The 20289-nt window shown below is 45.4% G+C and overlaps 1 protein-coding gene across 1 annotated transcript in view; it reads left to right on the plus strand.

Moving 5' to 3' along the window:
• Positions 1-16340, plus strand: part of LOC146183537 (uncharacterized protein C05D11.1-like) — a 111653-nt gene extending 95313 nt beyond the window's left edge. Inside the window, exon 21 of the mRNA XM_084609132.1 lies at positions 13075-16340. Coding sequence (XP_084465258.1) covers positions 13075-13135 — 61 coding nt within the window. The 3' untranslated portion in view covers positions 13136-16340. The remainder of the gene's footprint in view (positions 1-13074) is intronic.
• Positions 16341-20289: the final 3949 nt, after the last annotated feature.

A 20289-nucleotide genomic window follows, 5' to 3' on the forward strand; every position in this document is an offset into this window, starting at 1 on the left:
GTCATCAGGTCGTCGCACCACTCATCTCGGAACCTCACGCAATGTCGCCACGCCATCGACGAGCACCGGGCGCATCATCCAGGCACACCTGCAGCCGTGTTTTTTGACTGCCAGAAGCGTCGCAGGAAGCCGCCGCGAAGTGTCTGCGACCGCGCGGAAAATGGAGCTGACGGGTGAGGGCCAAGCACTTGCCAGTGCAAAGCCAGCGGATGAATTCGTCGTTGTGCAAGTCACGGCCCTAAACGGGCTTCTGGAAAATGCCAATGCAAGCAGTGCTTGCAAGCTGGACTTTTGGTTCAGCTGGGAACAAAGCTTGGGTTGGCAGCGCAAATGATGCTGACATGCCGCAGAAAGTCTGCGGCACCGTCGCAAAACAGTAGTCGTCGCCGCGGAAAGAAGGTCATCGAATTTTCGATGTTAACTTGATAGCTAATCAAGCTGTCAAAAGCATTGGTAAAAGAGCAACAGCGCTGACAGATTTTTGGTCAATATTGAATGTGTCTCAAGGGGGATTGCATCATAAAGCCTTCCAAAAGCATTTGAAATCGGGATTTTGACTCTCCAATGGGGCAACTGTTGCCAATATTTTTACTGGTGCTGCAATGGCTGTGCACACTGTTAACAGTGAGATGGACCTTGCGTTTAACAATAACGTAACTGTGGTCTACGATGGAATGTGGTTGGCACGGGGCCACACATCTTACATAGGTGTTGGCACTGTGATAGAACTTTACACAGGACTCATGCTCAATTGTGTCGTCCTATTTTATAGGTGTCATGGCTGTGAACTAGGTCTTAAAGGAGGAGATGATGGTTATGATGAGTGGAAGTCGTTGCACATCTGCCAAAAGAACAATCTTGCAGAATGGAAGTTGAGGCTGCCTTACTCCTATTTAGAAGGTTTTTTTAAAAACATGGCTTGCGATATAGAAACATTGTGATGGGGACAGAACTTTCGTGGTACTCTGCGAAGATGAGGCCTACGGTTTTATCCCCTTCACAAAGGAGGATTGTGTGAACCGTGTGAAGAAAAGGGCGGACACAGCCCTGCGTGTGCTTGTCACGAAAGGAAAGAAAGGTCAGTCTATTGGCGGGAAAGGTAGTTCAGAATTGCCTGCAGTTTGTAATTGTTCAGTCTCAAAGTGCTGTTGTCAACAACAAAGCCTAAGATGTTCACTCTCTTTGAGGCCAAATGCACTTTCTTTTGGGTTGATCATTAGGCCAGCACATTTCATTCTGTCATGAACGGAGTTCAGGTGAATGAGGTGCTTTTCGAATGATTGTGAGAATATCCCAACATTGTTGAGATATGCCATGACGTAGTTGAACCTTGTGTAGAGAATTTACAGGGTTGTAGCGGTGCACCCCAAACAACGACCAGCTTGACAGGCTTCCCGAACTGAGCAGCCCGTGCTGTGCGTGTGCACTGTGCACGCCCTATTTAACTTCATTTTCTTCTTTCGCCGGCTGGGAATGCCAATCTTAGTGCCTCCGCTTTACAGCGTCATTGTGCGCTTCAGAGCCCGCCTCCAAGATGGGGGTGCCACGGCGGCAGGCGGATTGGCATATAAGCCAGCAACATCCGAAAGGATGTCCTGGGGAGATGTCTCCATGTATACGGGTTTGAGCCGATCTAAGGAGACAATTCCTTCTCTACCATCCAGCAGGATAGTCTCCAACTTAGTCGTATTGTTGAGGACGCGGTATGGGCCATTGTATAGGGGGGGGGGGGGGGGGGGGGTAAGAGGCACTTTTACAGAGTCTCTCCGTAGAAGAACATGCGTCAAAGATACAAGATCCAGATGCACGATTACCTAATGGTCAGATGATCGAGGCAGGACTGGGCACAGGTGTTGAATGCAGTCCTGAAGGCGTTGAAAATACTCCAAAGGCTGGGACGAAGGAGCCAAGCAAACGAACAAGTCTCCGGGAAGCCACAGCGGGGTACCGAAGGAGATTTAGGCCGCCGAATAGCCAAGTTCACTATGAAGAACGGCGCATAGGCCAAGAAGCACCATAGGAAGGTGGCTCGCCCAGTGCTCATAATCAAGGCGAGCAGTGAGGGCAGTCTTGAGCTGACGATGGAGCCGCTCAACCATGCCGTTGGCACAGTTGATATGCTGATATGCTGTGCTGCGGTAGTGTTTAGTGCCGGGCAGACGAGTAAGGAAGTGAAGAGGGCGCATTCAAACTGGCGGCCACGACCCATGGTAACAATGCCGGGGCAGCTGAAGCCGGAAACTCATACCGACATGAAGGCTTTGGCAACATTTTCTGCAGTATAGTCCTGAATGGGCACTGCTTTGGGCCAACGAGTGAAGCGGTCGATCATCGAGCATCGTCAGAATGTACAGGCAGCCATTAGAGGGAGGTAGCGGTCCAACCAAGTCCAGATGAATGCGATCAAAGCGGCAACTAGGGGGCAGGAAAGAAAGACTGGGGTGGAGTTTTTGTATGGCGGGTCACTGGTGGACTGGTAAGCAAGGCACGAACGGGCCCACTGGCAAACGTTGATGTTAATGTTTGGCCAGACGTGCCGCTTGGGTAACGAGGCACTGGGTGGCTCTTATGCTGAGATGGCAGATGCCGTGAAGTGAATGGAAAGTGGCACGACCAAAGGCCTCTGAGATGAATGGATGCGGTAGAGCCGGTGACATCTCGCACCAGAGCAATTCGGGTACGAGCTGTAGACAGAGGGCACAGGGGTGGTCACGCAAGGCCTGAAGCTCAGATTCTTCTAGCTGCACCCGGGCCAGACATCCCAGTCCATAGCAGACATAGACATGCTGATGGAGGTAATGCGTGAAAGTGCATCAGCTGCCTCATTGTCGATGCCTTTGATTTGCCGAATATCTGTTGTGAAGTCTGATATGTAGCTCAGGTGACGAAGTTCACAGGCGACATACTTGGAGGAGTTTGTACGGAACACACACACCAGAGGCTTATGATCCGTAAGAACGTAAAATGGCTGGCCCCCCAAGAAGTGGCGGTAATGCTGGGGATGGTGGAGTAGATGGCGAGCAGCTCACAGCCAAATACGCTGTAGCAAGTCTCGGCAGGTTGGAGCTTCCGAGAGAAGAAACCTAGTGGGTGCCACTCAGAGTCTATTTTCTGCTAGTGAACAGCACCAATGGCCGTGCTGGAAGCATCCACCTCGATACAAGTCTGTGCGAAAGTCTTAGGGTGGACGAGAAGGATTGAATTGGCGAGGACTTGTTTTGCAGCCGTGAAAGCAGCTTGAGCTTCGAGACCAGGAAATCGTGGAGGAGGAGGGTTTGGTTGTGCGAAGGTCGGTCTGGGGGTGAAGAAGCTCGGCGCAGTGCAGGATAAAGCGTCGGGAAAAATTCACTAGGCCCAGGAACTTGCGGAGCTTGCGTAGATAGTGATTGCTGGGACGTCTTTAACAACTAGGACGTGTGAAGGCAATGGACGAATTCCTTGTGCCGAGATATGGTGGCCCAAAAACTAGCTCAGAAGAGCTAAAAAACACATTTCTGGGCATTGACGACCAAGCCAAATTCTTGGAGGTGTTGAGAGTTCCCGGAGGTGATGTTCATGATCTTGTGGAGTACGACTTGCAGTGTTTTCGATGTAGGCAAGCACAGCCGGGAGCTCGCACGTCACTGCAGCAATGAACCTCTGGAAAGTTTGAGCTGCATTACATAGCCCAAAGGGCATACGCACATACTCAGACTGAAGGGTGTAGTGATGGCCGTCTCCTGAATATCGGCCGGTTAAACAGGGATTTGATGGCATGCTTTTACAAGGTTCACTTTACTAAAGATCTTACAAGGTTCACTTTACTAAAGATCTTGCATCCCTCCAGATGTAAGTCTTGGATGTGTGGAAGGGGATAACTACTGTGGACCGTGTGAGTGTTGAGAGCCCTCTAGTCGCTGCACGTATGCCAGTCACCCTGTTCTTTCTTGGGCACCAGATGGAATGGTGAGGCCCAAGTGCTAGACGAAGGGCGAATAATACCCAGCTGGAGCATGTGGTCAAATTGCCATTTAGCAATCGCCAGACGCTCACCGAAGAGGTGGTACGGACGAGCTGCAGCTGGTGGACCACGTGTAACATTGTGGTGGGTTATACCATGCTTGGGTGGCTGGTGAAGATTACAAGGCCTCGGGACCTCGGGGAAAGTCTGCGAAAACTTGGGTGTATGGGCAGGATGGAATCAGCGTGTGGATGCCAGCGGAAGCTGCTGTCGATATAACGCCAGTGATGGAAAGGTACGTCGTGCTGTCGAGACGATGGCTACAAATGCTGATGTCCAGATCAAAGTGCATCAGGAAGTCTGATCAAAGGATGGTTTGATGGACATCGGTGACGATAAAGACCCATCGAAATGTGCGCCGCAGGCCAAGGTCCAGAGTGAGGGATTAGAGACAATATGTGGCGGTGGAGGTTGAGTTGGCCACACAGAGAGTAAGTCCAGGTGACTTAAAAGTACACTTAGCCTTGATGGACTGCAGAAGGCTGACTTCGGCACCAGTGTCGACGAGAAAGCGCAGGCCGAAAATGCGGTCCATGACTACGTAAGGGTGGCCAGGGTGAAGAGCGAGGTCACATGCCGCGCCATCAGTGATCTTGCAGCGCGTATCCCGACCAATTGCATGGTGGGGTGCATCGGTGAGTACGGTGTTGAAAAGTGCGGTGATACCAGCAAATACGCTAACTGCGAGGACTGGAATAGCGCGAACCTCTCGGTAAAGGGGAATGGCGGTGAGGACTTGAGGAGAACCCGTGCTGGGCATGAGAGGATGTCAGAAGGGCTTCGAGAAGCGGCCACCTGATTGATCCGGGTCTCTAGTCGTGAAATGATGAACTGGTGGAGAGGAGAGGGTGGCAACGGAAGAAGTCGTGTCATGAACTTGATCAGCTAGCTGGGCGAGGCGATCAAGGGTCAAGTCCCCCGCAGCAGCCAAGATGAGGTGGGTGGACTGCAGCAAGCACTGCAGGAAGAGCTCTTTCAACAGTGCTCTATTCGAGTAGGCATTTCATTTGCCCCGTAGCTGCCGCATGCTAATGAGTAGCTGGAAAGGGCGGCGGTCTCCAAGCTCTTTGCTGGGGAGCAGCTGCTGGAGGCGCGCAGTCTCAGACGCCATGGTGCGGTCCAGAATGCACTGCTTAAGATGCTGGTACGGAGTATAGCCCAAGGGTCTAAGGATGACATCCGTCACGTCGTAAGCCACCTCAGGAAGCAGGTTAGAAAATAACTGATGAAACAGAGATGCCTCCGAGGTGATGGCTTCCACCTAGGCGAACCAGATCTATGGCTGCTTGGGCCAGAATGCCGACAGGCGGAGCTGGATAGCTGCGATGTCCCATGGGTGCAAAGTAGCATTAGGTGGAGGGTCGCCTGAGGGCAGTAGGCTGCTGAGGTAGTCATCTCTAGGCCGGAGTCATCACTGTACAGAATTTATGGCGTCGCAACAGAGCACCGCAAACAAAACGACCAGCGTGGTAGGCTTCTCGAACCGAACAGCCTGCACCGTGCTTGCGCCGTTCAACTTTATTTTCTTCTTTCACCGGCTGGGAAAGCCGATCTTGGCGTCTCCCGTTTTGCATCACTGTGCGCTACACTTGCATCTCCCAACACGATGTTTATCGTTCGCATGAACATGCTCGGGGCATTCCACAAACCAATCGAAAGTCAAGTAAACTCGAAGAGCCCGCAGTGGCAGGTGAATGCGGTCTTCTGAATGCCACCTTCAGTCACCTCAATCTGCAAGTACCCTCTGCTTGCATCCAGGACTGTGAAGAGCCTTGCATTCCCTAACACATACATCACAGCCTCGATCGACTGAAAAGAGTGCGTAACCATAGATGTCAGTGAGTTTAGCTAACCAAATAATCAATGCACAGCCTGACAGTCTCATCTTTCTTCAGTGCTAGGACTACTGGGGACACCCAAGGGCTTTACGAAGGTCTCATTGCACCGGTATTACATCTCGTCAAGTGCACCATTGAGAAGCTGCGCGCTTAATGTGGGAAGGCTACCCTTGAACACCGTTCTTATTTCTTGAGGTACTTGAATAAAATTTTCAGGGTAGGGTCATAGTACAAACATTTGAAAAACTGCCAAGTTTCATGGAACTGGGCTCATTGGTTCTCAAGTTAGAGGAGTATATCAAGATGGTTTACATAGGTCCCTTGGGGCAGGCCTGGAGAGTTTGCAAAACATGCTGGCACTATGAAATTCGTTATGGTCATTCCTGGATCGTTACCCCTGGGTAAGACAATTCCCTTTTTTCAAATCTTCTCGCTGAAAAATTTTATTAGCACAGTCCCAAAATCAGTATTATTAATCAGACCTGCATTAACCAAATTTTAATTGTTTGTCATTAATTCCAGACACAATATCTTGAAAAAAGGAAGTTGTCTTGCCCTCAGATATTTATTGAGGTATGGAATAAAAGAAACCTCATGGAAATCTGATAAGCGGTTCCCGAGATACGGCTGTCCTAAGCAGCCACACTAGGCAAAAAAGTGATTCTGAGAAAACTACCCTAGAAGGTTGAGAGAACGCCAATTTGTTTGTTTGTCAAGATATCTCGATGAAAGTCCTAGGGCAGGCTCATAGCATGGACATTGGAATAACTATCAAGTTTCATAAAACTGTGTACGCTGGTTCTCAAGTTACAGAAGTATATAATATGGGTCACATCGGTCCAGGCCTGTAGAATTTGCGGAATGTGTTGGCATTGCGAAATGCATAGAGGTAATTTCTGGATAGGTATTGCGGGGCAAGAGTAGGGGCTTTTTTTTTATTTCCTTGTTTTCCAAGTTCCACTGTAACAGATGCTAGGACGCAGCAGACGTCGCTGCAGTCGTCGGCGGCGCGCCTCGCCATCAGCACGGCCTTCGCTTCCGTGCACTGAACGTGTGTCGCATCTCAAGGCATCGGGAGCGACTTGAAACTGTTGAGAGGGCAGACGAGAGATCGTGATTCCGGCGATCGCAAAAATGTCGAAAGGTGAACAGAACGCACGAAGTACAAAAACGGCCAACGACAACAGCAAAGAGCCACCCCGCCGGGGTGGCGCAGTGGTTACGGCGCTCGACTACTGTTCCCAAAGACGCGGGATCGAATCCCGGCCTCGGCGGCAGCTTTTCGATGGAGGCAAAAAGCAAGGTGCCCGTGTGTTGTGCGATGTCAGTGCACGTTAAAGAACCCCAGGTGGTCGAAATTTCCGGAGTCCTCCACTATGGCGTCTTTCATAGCCGATCAGTGACAATGTCGAGTCCATACCTAGCGAGTGCAGAGTAGCTTTACCCCGCTTGCTAACATAACAGGGCTTTAACGCGACAACATTCCTTGCACTCTACAGGCGCGGGGAACAAAGGCTTCTCCGCCGCCCGCGCTGCAGGCCAGCGACATGGCGGAGGGGGTACCCTTCCCAACCTCTGCCTTGGTCACTACAAGAATCTCCCGCCGACACCGATGAGCCTTTACTACTACTTAACGCTGCTGGTAGTCCGCATTTACCTACACGCGCTTTGCTTGACAATCGCGTGCCACGTAGCCCAGTTGGTTGCAATTCCAGCAGAGCCGGTCATTCACCTGCCACGTGGCCGGGGGATCTCTTTCCACGAAGCGGTTGGGGACGCCTTTCCCCTTTCTTCGCAGCTGTGCGGCCGTCGCTTGCTGCACCACGGCTTGTCAGCCCAGTGCAACGCCACTGCTCAAACACGTAGTGATCAAGAGCGCGAGGTATAGTTGCACATTCCGGTGGCCTTTCTTGCCTTACCATCATTACATCTGCGCCTCTGGCATGCAGCGTGGAGTCATGGCCTCCGGCCCAGGCACATTGTGGTTTTAGCAATTCGGCTGCCCTGGGGGGTGGCTGGTAGTGCAGTTCAGTGAATAAATCCACTCGCACTGATCTTGCTTCCTTTGCTAGGGCCTTGAGGTTTGCAAAACCGCGTCCCCCCAAATACGGCTTGAAGCGCGGATGGCACTGCCAGGTCTCACGTGCAACTTGATCATTGTTGATTGCTGTGGGATCAGCCCTCTTGTAGAGCTCCTGCATTGCACGTACATACTCGAGGAGGCTGTCCTCTGGGTGTTGGATGCGCAATTCGAGCTCCTCAAGCATTCGGCGCTCGTGATCGAGCGGCAAAAACTCGACGTGGAAACGATTTTTGAAGTCTGCTATCGACTGGAAGGCCGGTTGGCAGTGTTGCCATTGTGCCGTTCTCTCAACACTGGCAGCACTTGCCTTGCACTACGTTTTCTGGGGAACCTAGTGCCGTCTGATATTCCTTGAGTTCTTGCAAGAACTCCTGGTCTCCTACATTTATCTAGGGGCACAATACTATCGTCGATGCTCCGGCTTGGTTGGTGCCAACCCCCCCCCCAACACTACAAACTAGTACACTTCTCGCCGGACCTGCTAACTTTTAGCTCAAAATGGCGTCGCACCTCATCAAACAAAGCACACCCGCCATGTTTGGCTGTGCACTCTTAGATGGAAAGAGACATCGTCCACGTGGATGCTAATTAAAGCCCCAGTTGGATGCCATTTTGTGTTGGCAGTTCCTCTGCCCTCGAGAGACATACAGATAGGCCGAGGCAGGGCATAAGAACAAACGGGTTGTTGATTAAGGCGAAAGCCTTTAATGCCTCATCGTTGTCAGCAGGAGCTGTCGGCAGAGGGTGTCATGCTTTCGAGGGAGATAGTTGAAAATAAATGACTAAACCTTCTCTCCACCGGGAATCGAACCTCCATCCCTTGGATCCCCAGTCGAGTGCTTTACCAACTGCGCCACACCCCGGATCTTGAAACGTTCATCATAATTCCCCTTGTCTACCATGGGGGTAGTGGAAATCCATGAGTGACAGATACTGCGCCTTTAATTTCCTAAGAACGCCGGTGAACTTTGATGCGTTCAACGGAATGCTGGGGCACGCCATGTACCGTCACGACTGGTCATGACGTCACCATGCATAGACGATGCCCCGCCTGGCGTCCGATTCAGGCATCCTTGCGGCACCTTTCATTTGGCGCTTCCTCAAATGCTGCATCACACAGCACACAGAAGCAGACCCAGATGTCTAGAAGGCGTTAGTACAACAGGCATCAGCAGCGTTTGAATTTCATTTACAGGATAGAAAAGGCACAGTATCTGCCACAATTCTCTGCGGACACATGTACCACTCCGTAAAGGAAGGTGGGAGTGAAAGAAGAGAGGGAGATAGAGATGCCGTAGTGGAGGGCTATGATCCACCGCATTATAATGGCTTTCGCCGCATCGCACATCAGTGGTTCAAAGTGCCCTCCAGAATTTGTTTTGCTTATATGGTGCTGTCCGGAGCTGAGGTCAAGTGGGGTGGTGACCAACAGCAGGGCAGCAGGCGAGACATCTAGGAAGACGAAGGACGGAAGCCCAGGTGATCGTGCACCTTGCTTATATACTCCCCAGTGGGTATGCTGGTTCCCCCGGCCCACGTGGGAAAGTTAGAGGGGTTAGGACGCAGCTTAGGGGAACAATGGGGAGGCACCTCATAGATGGCTGCAGTAATCCCTCACAAATTGCATCTTGTATTATATGTGAGTTTTTACTGTAGGTTAAATTACTTATAAAAAAGTATGAATGAAAAGTAATTATTTCACTGTGGACAGTTAACCCTTTGAAGGCTGAATTCTCTTATAAGATAACACGCCCCTGTGGTAAATTTTGTTATTGGTACTTCAGAATGAACAAAATGGCTTTATTCGGTTACAAAGCCAGAAAAAAAAAGAGGGCAGACAGTATTTCAATTTTGAAGCGCAGGCAGGAAGATGCAGTTTAACCTCGGCGTTGCATACTTTCAAGACCGCCATGAGCAACATGACACCCTCGTCAAATAAAGCAATTGAAGCGATCGACGTTGCTTGCACCTGGCAGCAGCACAAAGCCCACAACCTGCCCAGGTTACAGGTAGTCATAGGGCAAAGCACATGATGAGTTCATCTGAACATCTCAGTGTGTAGAGAGTGAAGTTGGCACATGAATGCCAGCAATAAACTTAGTGAAAGACGAGTCAAAATAAATATCTGTTCTTGTGCACCTCCTGTAGAGCAGGTGCACACAGAAATACAAACTGCCCATGCAAAATGCTCAGCAAGGAAAATAACACCTTTAGCATAGTGCATACCACCCACCAGAGCCAGCACGCACACACAGATGTGCCATGAGCCATCGCGGGGTGACTGAAGGAAGGACGATTTCATTTCTTCTATTTTTCCCTGGGGGCTTTAGCATTGCAAAAGAGAGTGCATAGGTACGAGTCACATCCACATCTTCTGGCATCGACAACATCAACTCAAAATTTTTAAAGAACACCGTTAATGCTTCCAGCCTCATTTTATGTCATATTTTTCGCCAATCATTATCCGTTGGTCAGCTACCTTTGGATTGGAAAATCTCTAAGGTAATCCCCGTGTTTAAGTCTGGAAACAAACATTTACCGGACAACTACCGACCGATTTCACTCACGTGCATTTCCTGCAAATTACTCGAACATATAATTGCATCCCATGTTTACCGTCACCTGGAATCTAATCACTTTTTCTTCGCTAATCAGCATGGATTTAGGAAGGGGTACTCTTGCGAATCACAGTTATTGGAATTTTCTACTGATATACACTTTAATATGAATAATAACCAGCAAACAGATTGTTTTTTTCTGGATTTTTCGAAAGCCTTCGATAAAGTAGCCCATTGTCGCCTAATAGAAAAACTAGTCGCTCTTAGACTCGATGACCATACGCTATCTTGGCTCCGTAACTTTTTAACGCTGCGTCAGCAGTTTACTGTGGTTAATGGCTTTTCCTCGCCCCTATCCGATGTAACTTCCGGTGTCCCGCAAGGCAGCGTACTCGGCCCTTTACTTTTTTTGATATATATTAATGATTTGCCTAGTAATATTTCTTCTCAACTGAGGCTCTTTGCGGATGATTGTATTATCTATCGCACGATTAACAACACCGACGATCATCTAGCTCTTCAGGCTGATCTTAACACCATTTCTAACTGGTGCCAGACCTGGCAAATGACTCTTAACGTTAATAAGTGCAAGGTTATGACGTTCACCCGCAAGAAGACCGTATCCAAACTTAATTATTTATTAAATGACTCTGTTGTATCCCAAGCCTCATCTTACAAATACCTAGGTATTCATTTCACGCCCAACCTATCGTGGTCCTTGCACATTTCCAACATTCGTAGCAAAGCATCAAAGACGCTAGGGTATTTCCGCCGTAATTTGCACAAGTCTCCGCCCACCGTACGTAGCCTCTCTTACTTAACTTTCGTCCGTCCGCAGCTAGAATTTGCTTCAGCTGTTTGGTCACCGTATCAAAAATATTTAACTTGCCAACTAGAATCTGTGCAGAATAGAGCCGCTCGCTTCATTTCAGGCAATTACAAACCATACTCCAGCATTACAGTAATTAAACAGGACATTTCGCTTCAACCATTAGAACTTCGTCGACAACTCGCCCTTTTATGCCTCTTTCAGAAATATGTTCATAGCCCGAGACCATGCCCCTTTCCCCTTGAAGCTCCATTGCGCACATCATCGCGGCTACATAATAATGTCAGCTTTCGACGCATTTCTGGCAAAACGCTGGCGTTCAATTCATCTGCACTCCCACGAGCCATTTCACTGTGGAATAGTCTTCCCGACACAATCGCTTCTGAAGTTGACCAGGCGCTGTTTCGAAAAGCGCTGGAAAAGTTGTATAGGAAATAAATAGAACATGTCATTGGGTGTTATTCGTGTTTTTCATTCTTTTTCATGACCTTGATGTATTTTGCTTTTGTATAATCTTGTATCTTGCCGTTGCCTGTAAGTAATTAATTTTGTGCTTCACTGTTCATGTGCCCCCCTTACCCAATGCTCCGCCTTAGGAGCCTGTAAGGTATATTGAATAAATAAATAAATAAATAAATAAACATGTAGTAAGCGGCGGCAGTATGTGCTATGCTAGGCTGTAAACCTCACTGATCTTTTTTTTTTTTTTTTTAAATGCTTTCAACATGAATCAAACTGCCTGATTTTTGAAAATTTAATTTTTTTATGAAGTACAATGGCATTTAGTACTGACACTTCTTGTGCATAAAATTGTAATCAGCATTTCTTAATGTCAAATATGAAAAGCTTTCCTTTTTTATTTTTGCTCTAGCAGAACTCAGTCCGCATTTGCGTTGTCTTTAGCGCAGAAAATGTTTAGCAACAAATCTGATCTTCTGTTTACAACAGTTCATGCCAGGATTGCTTCCTTGGTTGTTTTCGGATGGTTTGCCCCCTTACATTATTGATATGTGGGGACGCCATCGGAATGGCTGACTGTCATCACGTGGTCAGAAAATAAAAAAAAATTCTGCACCCCCAAAACCCAGCCCAAAACACAGGCCGCGAACTTTGTAGAGTGCCAGCACTTGTCCGGTTGTGCAAGCCTCGTTTTCAGTAGGTTCGCCTTATCATGCCATGGGTGATTGGGTTGGGGGCTCTCTGCTGCCACTCAAGACACTTCACAGAAAACAAAATTTGCTTTTCTATGGGGTACTTTCCCCTCTGGGGTGCTTTGTGTGTGCGGGAAGTGGGATATGCACCAGCTGGTCACCTGACAGATTTCTTTGAAGGCTAGGGAATAAAAAGTGTCAATTATACCTTGGTGCAAACATTGCTTCCAGATGTCTTTCAGGACGATCTGCAACTTCTGTATGGATGCTTTGTCCATTAGTCCAATAATTAAAATGTTTGCTGGTCAGTTTTTATTAACTTCGAAGAATGTAGGAAATATTGTAGAATAGGCCACCATGAGATTCCCATTAAACCTCAGCTAGCTATTCTTTAAAACCTGGGTTATGCCTGGTACAGAACCTAAAGCTCTGAAAACAGCAGCAGTAGTCGTTTATCAAAATTTGGTTGTGACGTTACCATTACAGTTGACATTACCTCAGATAACCTCAGAAAAGCAGTGCGACAGATTGTATGGTTGCTTTATTTGCTTTGGCACTCTTCAGCTAAGCCTTGCTATACAGTAGAGACTGAATGCCTCACTTATTTCTTTCCAGGTTTCAGAGGAACCTCACTGTTGTCACATCTCTGGATGATAGCATTTTTGCAAAGTATTGAAGATGTGGCCAGTTGTCAAAAAAAATTGAGCCAAGAACACTGCCCAAGCCCAAGGCTGAGTGCCTGAATGGGGTTATTTTCTTCCACAGTTTTTTTTTTACTTTTCTTTTTAGGTGTGTTCAAATATTCTTCCTCTTGATGTGTACAGTACTGCACTTTTTTTTTTAAATAAGTGTTCAAAGGCTGAGTGCCTCAATGGGGTTTTCTTCCACAGCTGTCTAAACTTGTTCTTTAGGTGTGTTCAAATGTTTTTGCTCTTGATGTGTGCAGTACTACACATTGCATTTTTTTTTTTAATATTCAGATGTTCTTGCTTTTGATGTGTGCTATACTTTTTTTTTAATAAATATTCAAAGGCTGATTGCCTGAATGGAGTTATTTCTTCCACAGCTCTTTAAACTTGCTCTTTAGGTGCGTTCAAATATACTTGCTCTTGATGTATACAGTACTGCACATTTGTACTTTTTTTTTAAATAAGCGTTCAGATGTTCATGCTTTTGATGTGTACCATACTGCGCATCTGCATTTTTTTTTAATAAGTGCTCAAAGGCTGAGTCCCTCAATGGGGTTTTCTTCCACAACTGTTTAAACTTGTTCTTTAGATGTGTTCAAATGTTCTTGATTTTAATGTCTGCTATACTTTTTTTAAATATATATTCAAAGGCGGAGTGCCTGAATGGGGTAATTTTTTCCACAGCTCCTTAAACTTGCTCTTTAGGTGCGTTCAAATATACTTGCTCTTGATGTGTACAGTACTGCACATCTGCATTTTTTTTTAATAAGCGTTCAGATGTACTTGCTTTTGACATGTATCATACTGCGCATATGCATTTTTTTTTTTTCATAAGTGTTCAAAGGCTGAGTGCCTCAATGGGGTTTTCTTCCACAACTGTTTAAACTTGTTCTTTAGGTGTGTTCAAATGTTCTTGCTTTTAATGTGTGGCTATAATTTTTTTAATTAAATATTCAAAGGCAGAGTGCCTGAATGGGGTTATTTTTTCCACAGCTCTTTAAACTTGCTCTTTAGGTGCGTACGAATATACTTGCTCTTGATGTGTACAGTACTGCACATCTGCACTTTTTTTAAATAAGCGTTCAGATGTTCATGCTTTTGATGTGTACCATACTGCTCATCTGCATTTTGTTTTTATTAAGTGCTCAAAGGCTGAATTCCTCAATGGGGTTTTCTTCCACAACTGTTTAATCTTGTTCTTTAGGTGTGTTCAAATGTTCTTGCTTTTAATGTGTGCTATACTTTTTTTTTTAATTAAATATTTAAAGGCAGAGTGCCTGAATGGGGTTATTTTTTCCACAGCTCTTTAAACTTGCTCTTTAGGTGCGTACGAATATACTTGCTCTTGATGTGTACAGTACTGCACATCTGCACTTTTTTTAAATAAGCGTTCAGATGTTCTTGCTTTTGATGTGTATCATACTGCGCATCGGCATTTTTTTTTTTTAAATAAGTGTTCAAAGGCTGAGTGCCTCAATGGGGTTCTCTTCCACAGCTCTTTAATCTTGTTCTTTAGGTGTGTTCAAATGTTCTTGCTTTTAATGTGTGCTATACTTTTTTTAATTAAATATTTAAAGGCAGAGTGCCTGAACGGGGTTATTTTTTCCACAGCTCTTTAAACTTGCTCTTTAGGTGCGTACGAATATACTTGCTCTTGATTTGTACAGTACTGCACATCTGCACTTTTTTTAAATAAGCGTTCAGATGTTCTTGCTTTTGATGTGTATCATACTGCGCATCTGCATTTTTTTTTTTAAATAAGTGTTCAAAGGCTGAGTGCCTCAATGGGGTTTTCTTCCACAGCTCTTTAATCTTGTTCTTTAGGTGTGTCCAATTGTTCTTGCTTTTAATGTGTGCTATGCCTTTTTTAATTAAATATTTAAAGGCAGAGTGCCTGAATGGGGTAATTTTTTCCACAGCTCCTTAAACTTGCTCTTTAGGTGCGTTCGAATATACTTGCTCTTGATGTGTACAGTACTGCACATCTGCACTTTTTTTAAATAAGCGTTCAGATGTTCTTGCTTTTGATGTGTATCATACTGCGCATCTGCATTTTCTTTTTAAATAAGTGTTCAAAGGCTGAGTGCCTCAATGGGGTTTTCTTCCACAGCTCTTTAATCTTGTTCTTTAGGTGTGTTCAAATGTTCTTGCTTTTAATGTGTGCTATACTTTTTTTTAATTAAATATTTAAAGGCAGAGTGCCTGAATGGGGTAATTTTTTCCACAGCTCCTTAAACTTGCTCTTTAGGTGCGTTCAAATATACTTGCTCTTGATGTGTACAGTACTGCACATCTGCACTTTTTTTAAATAAGCGTTCAGATGTTCTTGCTTTTGATGTGTATCATACTGCGCATCTGCATTTTTTTTAAATAAGTGTTCAACGGCTAAGTGCCTCAATGGGGTTTTCTTCCACAGCTCTTTAATCTTGTTCTTTAGGTGTGTTCAAATGTTCTTGCTTTTAATGTGTGCTATACTTTTTTTAATTAAATATTTAAAGGCAGAGTGCCTGAACGGGGTTATTTTTTCCACAGCTCTTTAAACCTGCTCTTTGGGTGCGTTCAAATATACTTGCTCTTGATGTGTACAGTACTGCACATCTGCACTTTTTTTAAATAAGCGTTCAGATGTTCTTGCTTTAGATGTGTATCATACTGCACATCTGCATTTTTTTTTAAATAAGTGTTCAACGGCTGAGTGCCTCAATGGGGTTTTCTTCCACAGCTGTTTAATCTTGTTATTTGGGTGTGTTCAAATCTTCTTGCTTTTAATGTGTACAGTACTGCACATCTGCATTTTTTTTAAATAAGCGTTCAGATGTTCTTGCTTTTGATGTGTATCATACTGCGCATCTGCATTTTTTTTTTAAATAAGTGTTCAAAGGCTGAGTGCCTCAATGGGGTTTTCTTCCACAGCTGTTTAATCTTGTTCTTTAGGTGTGTTCAAATGTTCTTGCTGTTAATGTGTGCTATGCTTTTTTTTAGTTAAATATTCAAAGGCTGAGTGCCTCAATGGGGTTTTTCTTCACAGCTCTAAACTTGTTCTTTAGGTGCGTTCAAATGTTCTTGCTCTTGATGTGTACGATACTGTACTTCTGCATTTGTTTTTAATTAAATGTTCAAATGTTCCTGATGTGTACCATACTACACATTTACATTTTCTGTTTTAAATAAAGCTTCTAGAGTTGTTGCTTCTTCAGTTTTGTTTTGATGACTATGCCAGATTGTCAGTATCCTTAGCTGTGCCGTTGACCTGATCTGGACACTTCAAAGAAACAAGCCTGCTTGGGTCATCCTGATTGTCCACAAAACATCGGAGCTTTGCATGCTTTGAGAGTGACGATTCAAAGCCCATTCTCACTCTTTTTCGGAAAGGCCAACCCTCTCGTCCTTGGTGCTGATGCTAATTAAAGGCTTCACTGGTAGGCCATAGTGAACATTCACAATTGAATAACAGGCACGGACTCTTGCTGTTTTTCGATGCAATATTAGATTTGGTGCAAAAAGAAGAAAACAGTTCCTTCACCTGTTCCACTTATGTCCCTGCATGATGTCCCACATTCTCAGTTCTTAATTTAATTACCACGTATATGGGTGCAAACTGTCTGTAGGAAGCTCAGTGGTGGAACTGCTATCCCAGACTGTGCCATATTCCAAGCCAGCTACACAGTACTACACTGAGAAAAGTGCAAAGGTTTAATGTGGATGAACCTAGTACCGTATTGTATGAGATCACTAGTAATTGGCATAGTTAATCTTGATAAATGGTAGGTGTATTTAATCTCGCATTCTTCTCATCATCACTTACCAGAGTCATGCTCGTGAAGAAGACTAATAATGTATGTTGCTCAAGTTAACACAGGCGACATACCAGGCATTTCAAATGAATTAGTCAATGCAGATTTGTCTTCTCGAAACCATGCAAGGTACTTCGATACAATTTGCATTATTTGTGATTTAAGGAGCAAACTATATTTGAATTTAAGGCTGTTAGCATGAAAGCAGTCATCTTTTTAATTTTCCTAGTCGCAATGTTGCCCTCAATATTATAATGTCAAAAATATGCATCTGAAAGATCCGAGTTGGCGTTCCCACATTGCAGTTATAAAATAACCTTTTTTATGCATTATATACAGGCACTGTTTGTGTATTTGATGATCTAGCAAAATTAACTAGATGCAGTGATGTCATTTTAAAAGTGTGTATACATGAAAATCAACTGGGTGAGCTTTAAGATGCATATTTTTGACCAATATTTTGAGCGAAGTTGCCGTACAAGAAAATTTCAAAGGAAGACTGCTTGGATGGCTATAAGTATTGCACCTTCAAATAAGTTTCTTAAACAGAGGTTGGCTAAGTAATATTAATTAATCAGTAATCATTGAGTTTTAAAATCTAAATTTTTCCTTGCCATACAATCTACTTGAACAGACCACATCGGCATAATGTTTGCAATTTTCAATGAAAAAATTTGTATTGGATGATTTGAAGCATCTTGCAGATGTAAAGTCCCTTTTTTAACCACACCGTGCAAACATGTCTGCATGGCCTTGGGGTAGCGTGTTGAACTCGATCCCAGGGTACTGGAAAGAGTGTTTATGATGCATGCATGCCTCGAGGCACCAACACCGTGTTTACAAACAAAGGGGGCGCTCGCGGCGCCGCAGCCGACTGGAGGTTAAAAGTATGCTAGTGCCCATAGGAATACATGGAACCGAAAGGTTCCAAAGCTGTTCCTCATCTCACGGGGTACCTATGATGTGGTGATTCGGTACAAAGCAACTATGAACATTGTAGAACAGATCATGAAAGTATAAAATCTCATTACCGAGGCGAAGTATTTTTAAAACACCGCGAAACGTATGCAGGCGCGAGTTTGGAGGGCGACCCGCAGAAACATGTAAACAGTTTTTCTCTTTTCGCAGAGCACCAGAAGTGGTGGCGGGTCTTTAAACGTTGGCCAGCGCTTTGAAGAAATGTGTGACAAAGTATGCTTCGTCATTGCGTAGGCAATCTACTTTCAAAACTCCCCGAAATAATCTGTGTTGTGAATCTGGACACCCCCAAAAACAAAGATGGGTGTAGCGAATCGCATAGTTTTGCTCGCAGTCTGATATGCTGCCGCATGGGAAAGTTAGTTTGATAATACTGTCGCTCAAGTGATACAGCCTAGACAGAATTACATTTAAAAAGCAGCTGTTAAACGCCGTTCGACAATATCGACCAAACGCGGTCAGTTTATCGTACTCTGAAGAGTCCTGTAAATCGTCAGACTTGCAGTGCTTGCAAGGGAATGTAGTGTGTGATAGAGCAATGTCGGACTACGTGAAAAGCTTGTCGGAATCGGATAAACAGCGCTACAATGAAAAGCTGTACACTGTCGGCGTTGTGCACCATTGTAGTTATTTTTTTCTCCTACGCTTCCCTGCAGAGACCGTCCAGGCATACAAGTTACTGGAGGCATACAATTATTTTGAATCAGGTGGGTGCGCGCAAGTTCATCAACGGGAATATATGCTAGCTAAATATTTTTCCTTTATTTCCTATTTCCCCGTGGTATCGGTATGGCTGTCCTGTATCGGCCTGCGCTATCTGTGCGGTTTCCTGGTCTTATCTCTTTTTCTTTCCGTACGGCGCAGACCATGCAGCGCGTGCACATACATCGGAATATAAAGCCTGTCAAAATGTTTGCTTACGACTTGCTCACCGCATGCATGTATCGCGACGCAACTACAATTTATTCATTTTATTAATTACCGCCTACATAGCCACGATCGATGTTTTCAGAAAACAATGACATCGTGCCCGTTATTTTGCGTTTCTTTTTTTGCGTCTCAATTTACAATATGAACCATATGTCTCGGCCATAGAGTTCCTTACACTAACTAGAGGGAAAGCTGAGGGCGCTGCACTTCAGCCACCATGGGCGCGCTAAGAATCATGGGCCGGTGTGCTACTTGTTGCGGGACAGTCGGTTTTTCTCGGGTACGTGGAGTGGCGTTACTGCGATGTTTCTTTTTCGTCATCATCATCATTTGAAGGTGCGTACATAGACCGCGAAAGCCATAGTAGCGAAGGCTCAAAAGCAGACGTCGCCAATAAATGGTTTCTGTTTCCCGAAATGCCACTAAAAACTTCCTGAAGTGATTGCGCAACCATAAATATTTTTATAACGTTTTTTTATTTCAAAGTTAAGCCTATTAAGTGCGAAATATTGGTATTTGTACTGCTCAAAACTAAGCCAATAGGAGAAAGAGCCATCGCTTATATTGGATGAATATCACACTGACATGCTGTTTCTCTCTCTCTTTACAATTTATAGTCACAATATTCAATCTTAGGGCATTATTTACGGTAGAACAACGTTTATTTTTGCATTAGTTTTGGCCAAAAGTTGTAGTTCTGCACTCGGTAGCTCACCGGCCCATGATGCTTTGAGCGCCCATGGTGGCTGAACTGGCCGTCTGGAAACTCCATGTAAACGCCCATAGACGGCAGCACAGCTTTCCCTCTAGGTAAGAGTAAGAAACTCTGTGGTCTCGGCGGCATCATTGCTGCCTTACGCGGCTCGTGCACATCGCTAGCCCTTCCAATCTTTTGTTTTTTACTTCTGCCATACAACATATATGTCGGGGCGTGGTACAAGACGTTCATAAAAAAAGCAAAAGAAAAGCCTTTCCTAGACGTGGGGTTCGTCTGGAAACGCGACGCACATCATCATCATCATCAGCCTGATTATACCCACTGCAGGGCGAAGGCCTCTCCCATATCTCTCCACTTAACCCGGTTCTGTGCTAGCTGCATCCACTTGACCCCTGCGAACTTCTTAATCTCATCCGCCCACCTAACTTTCTGCCGCCCCCTGCTACGCTTTCCTTCCCTTGGAATCCAGTTTGTTACCCTCAGCGACCATCGGTTATCCTCTCTTCGCACTACATGTCCTGCCCATGTCCATTTCTTCTTCTTAATTTCCACTAGAATGTCGTTAACTTGCGTTATTTCTCTGACCCACTCTGCACGCTTTCTATCTCTTAATGTTACCCCTACCATTTTTCGTTCCATAGCCCTCTGGGTTGTCCTTAACTTAAGTAGAACTCTCTTGGTTAGCCTCCACGTTTCAGCCCCATAGGTGAGTGAGTGAGTG

This window comes from Amblyomma maculatum, chromosome 7, assembly GCF_055883805.1.
Source record: "Amblyomma maculatum isolate TAMU_Amacu chromosome 7, ASM5588380v1, whole genome shotgun sequence".
Taxonomy (NCBI): domain Eukaryota; kingdom Metazoa; phylum Arthropoda; class Arachnida; order Ixodida; family Ixodidae; genus Amblyomma; species Amblyomma maculatum.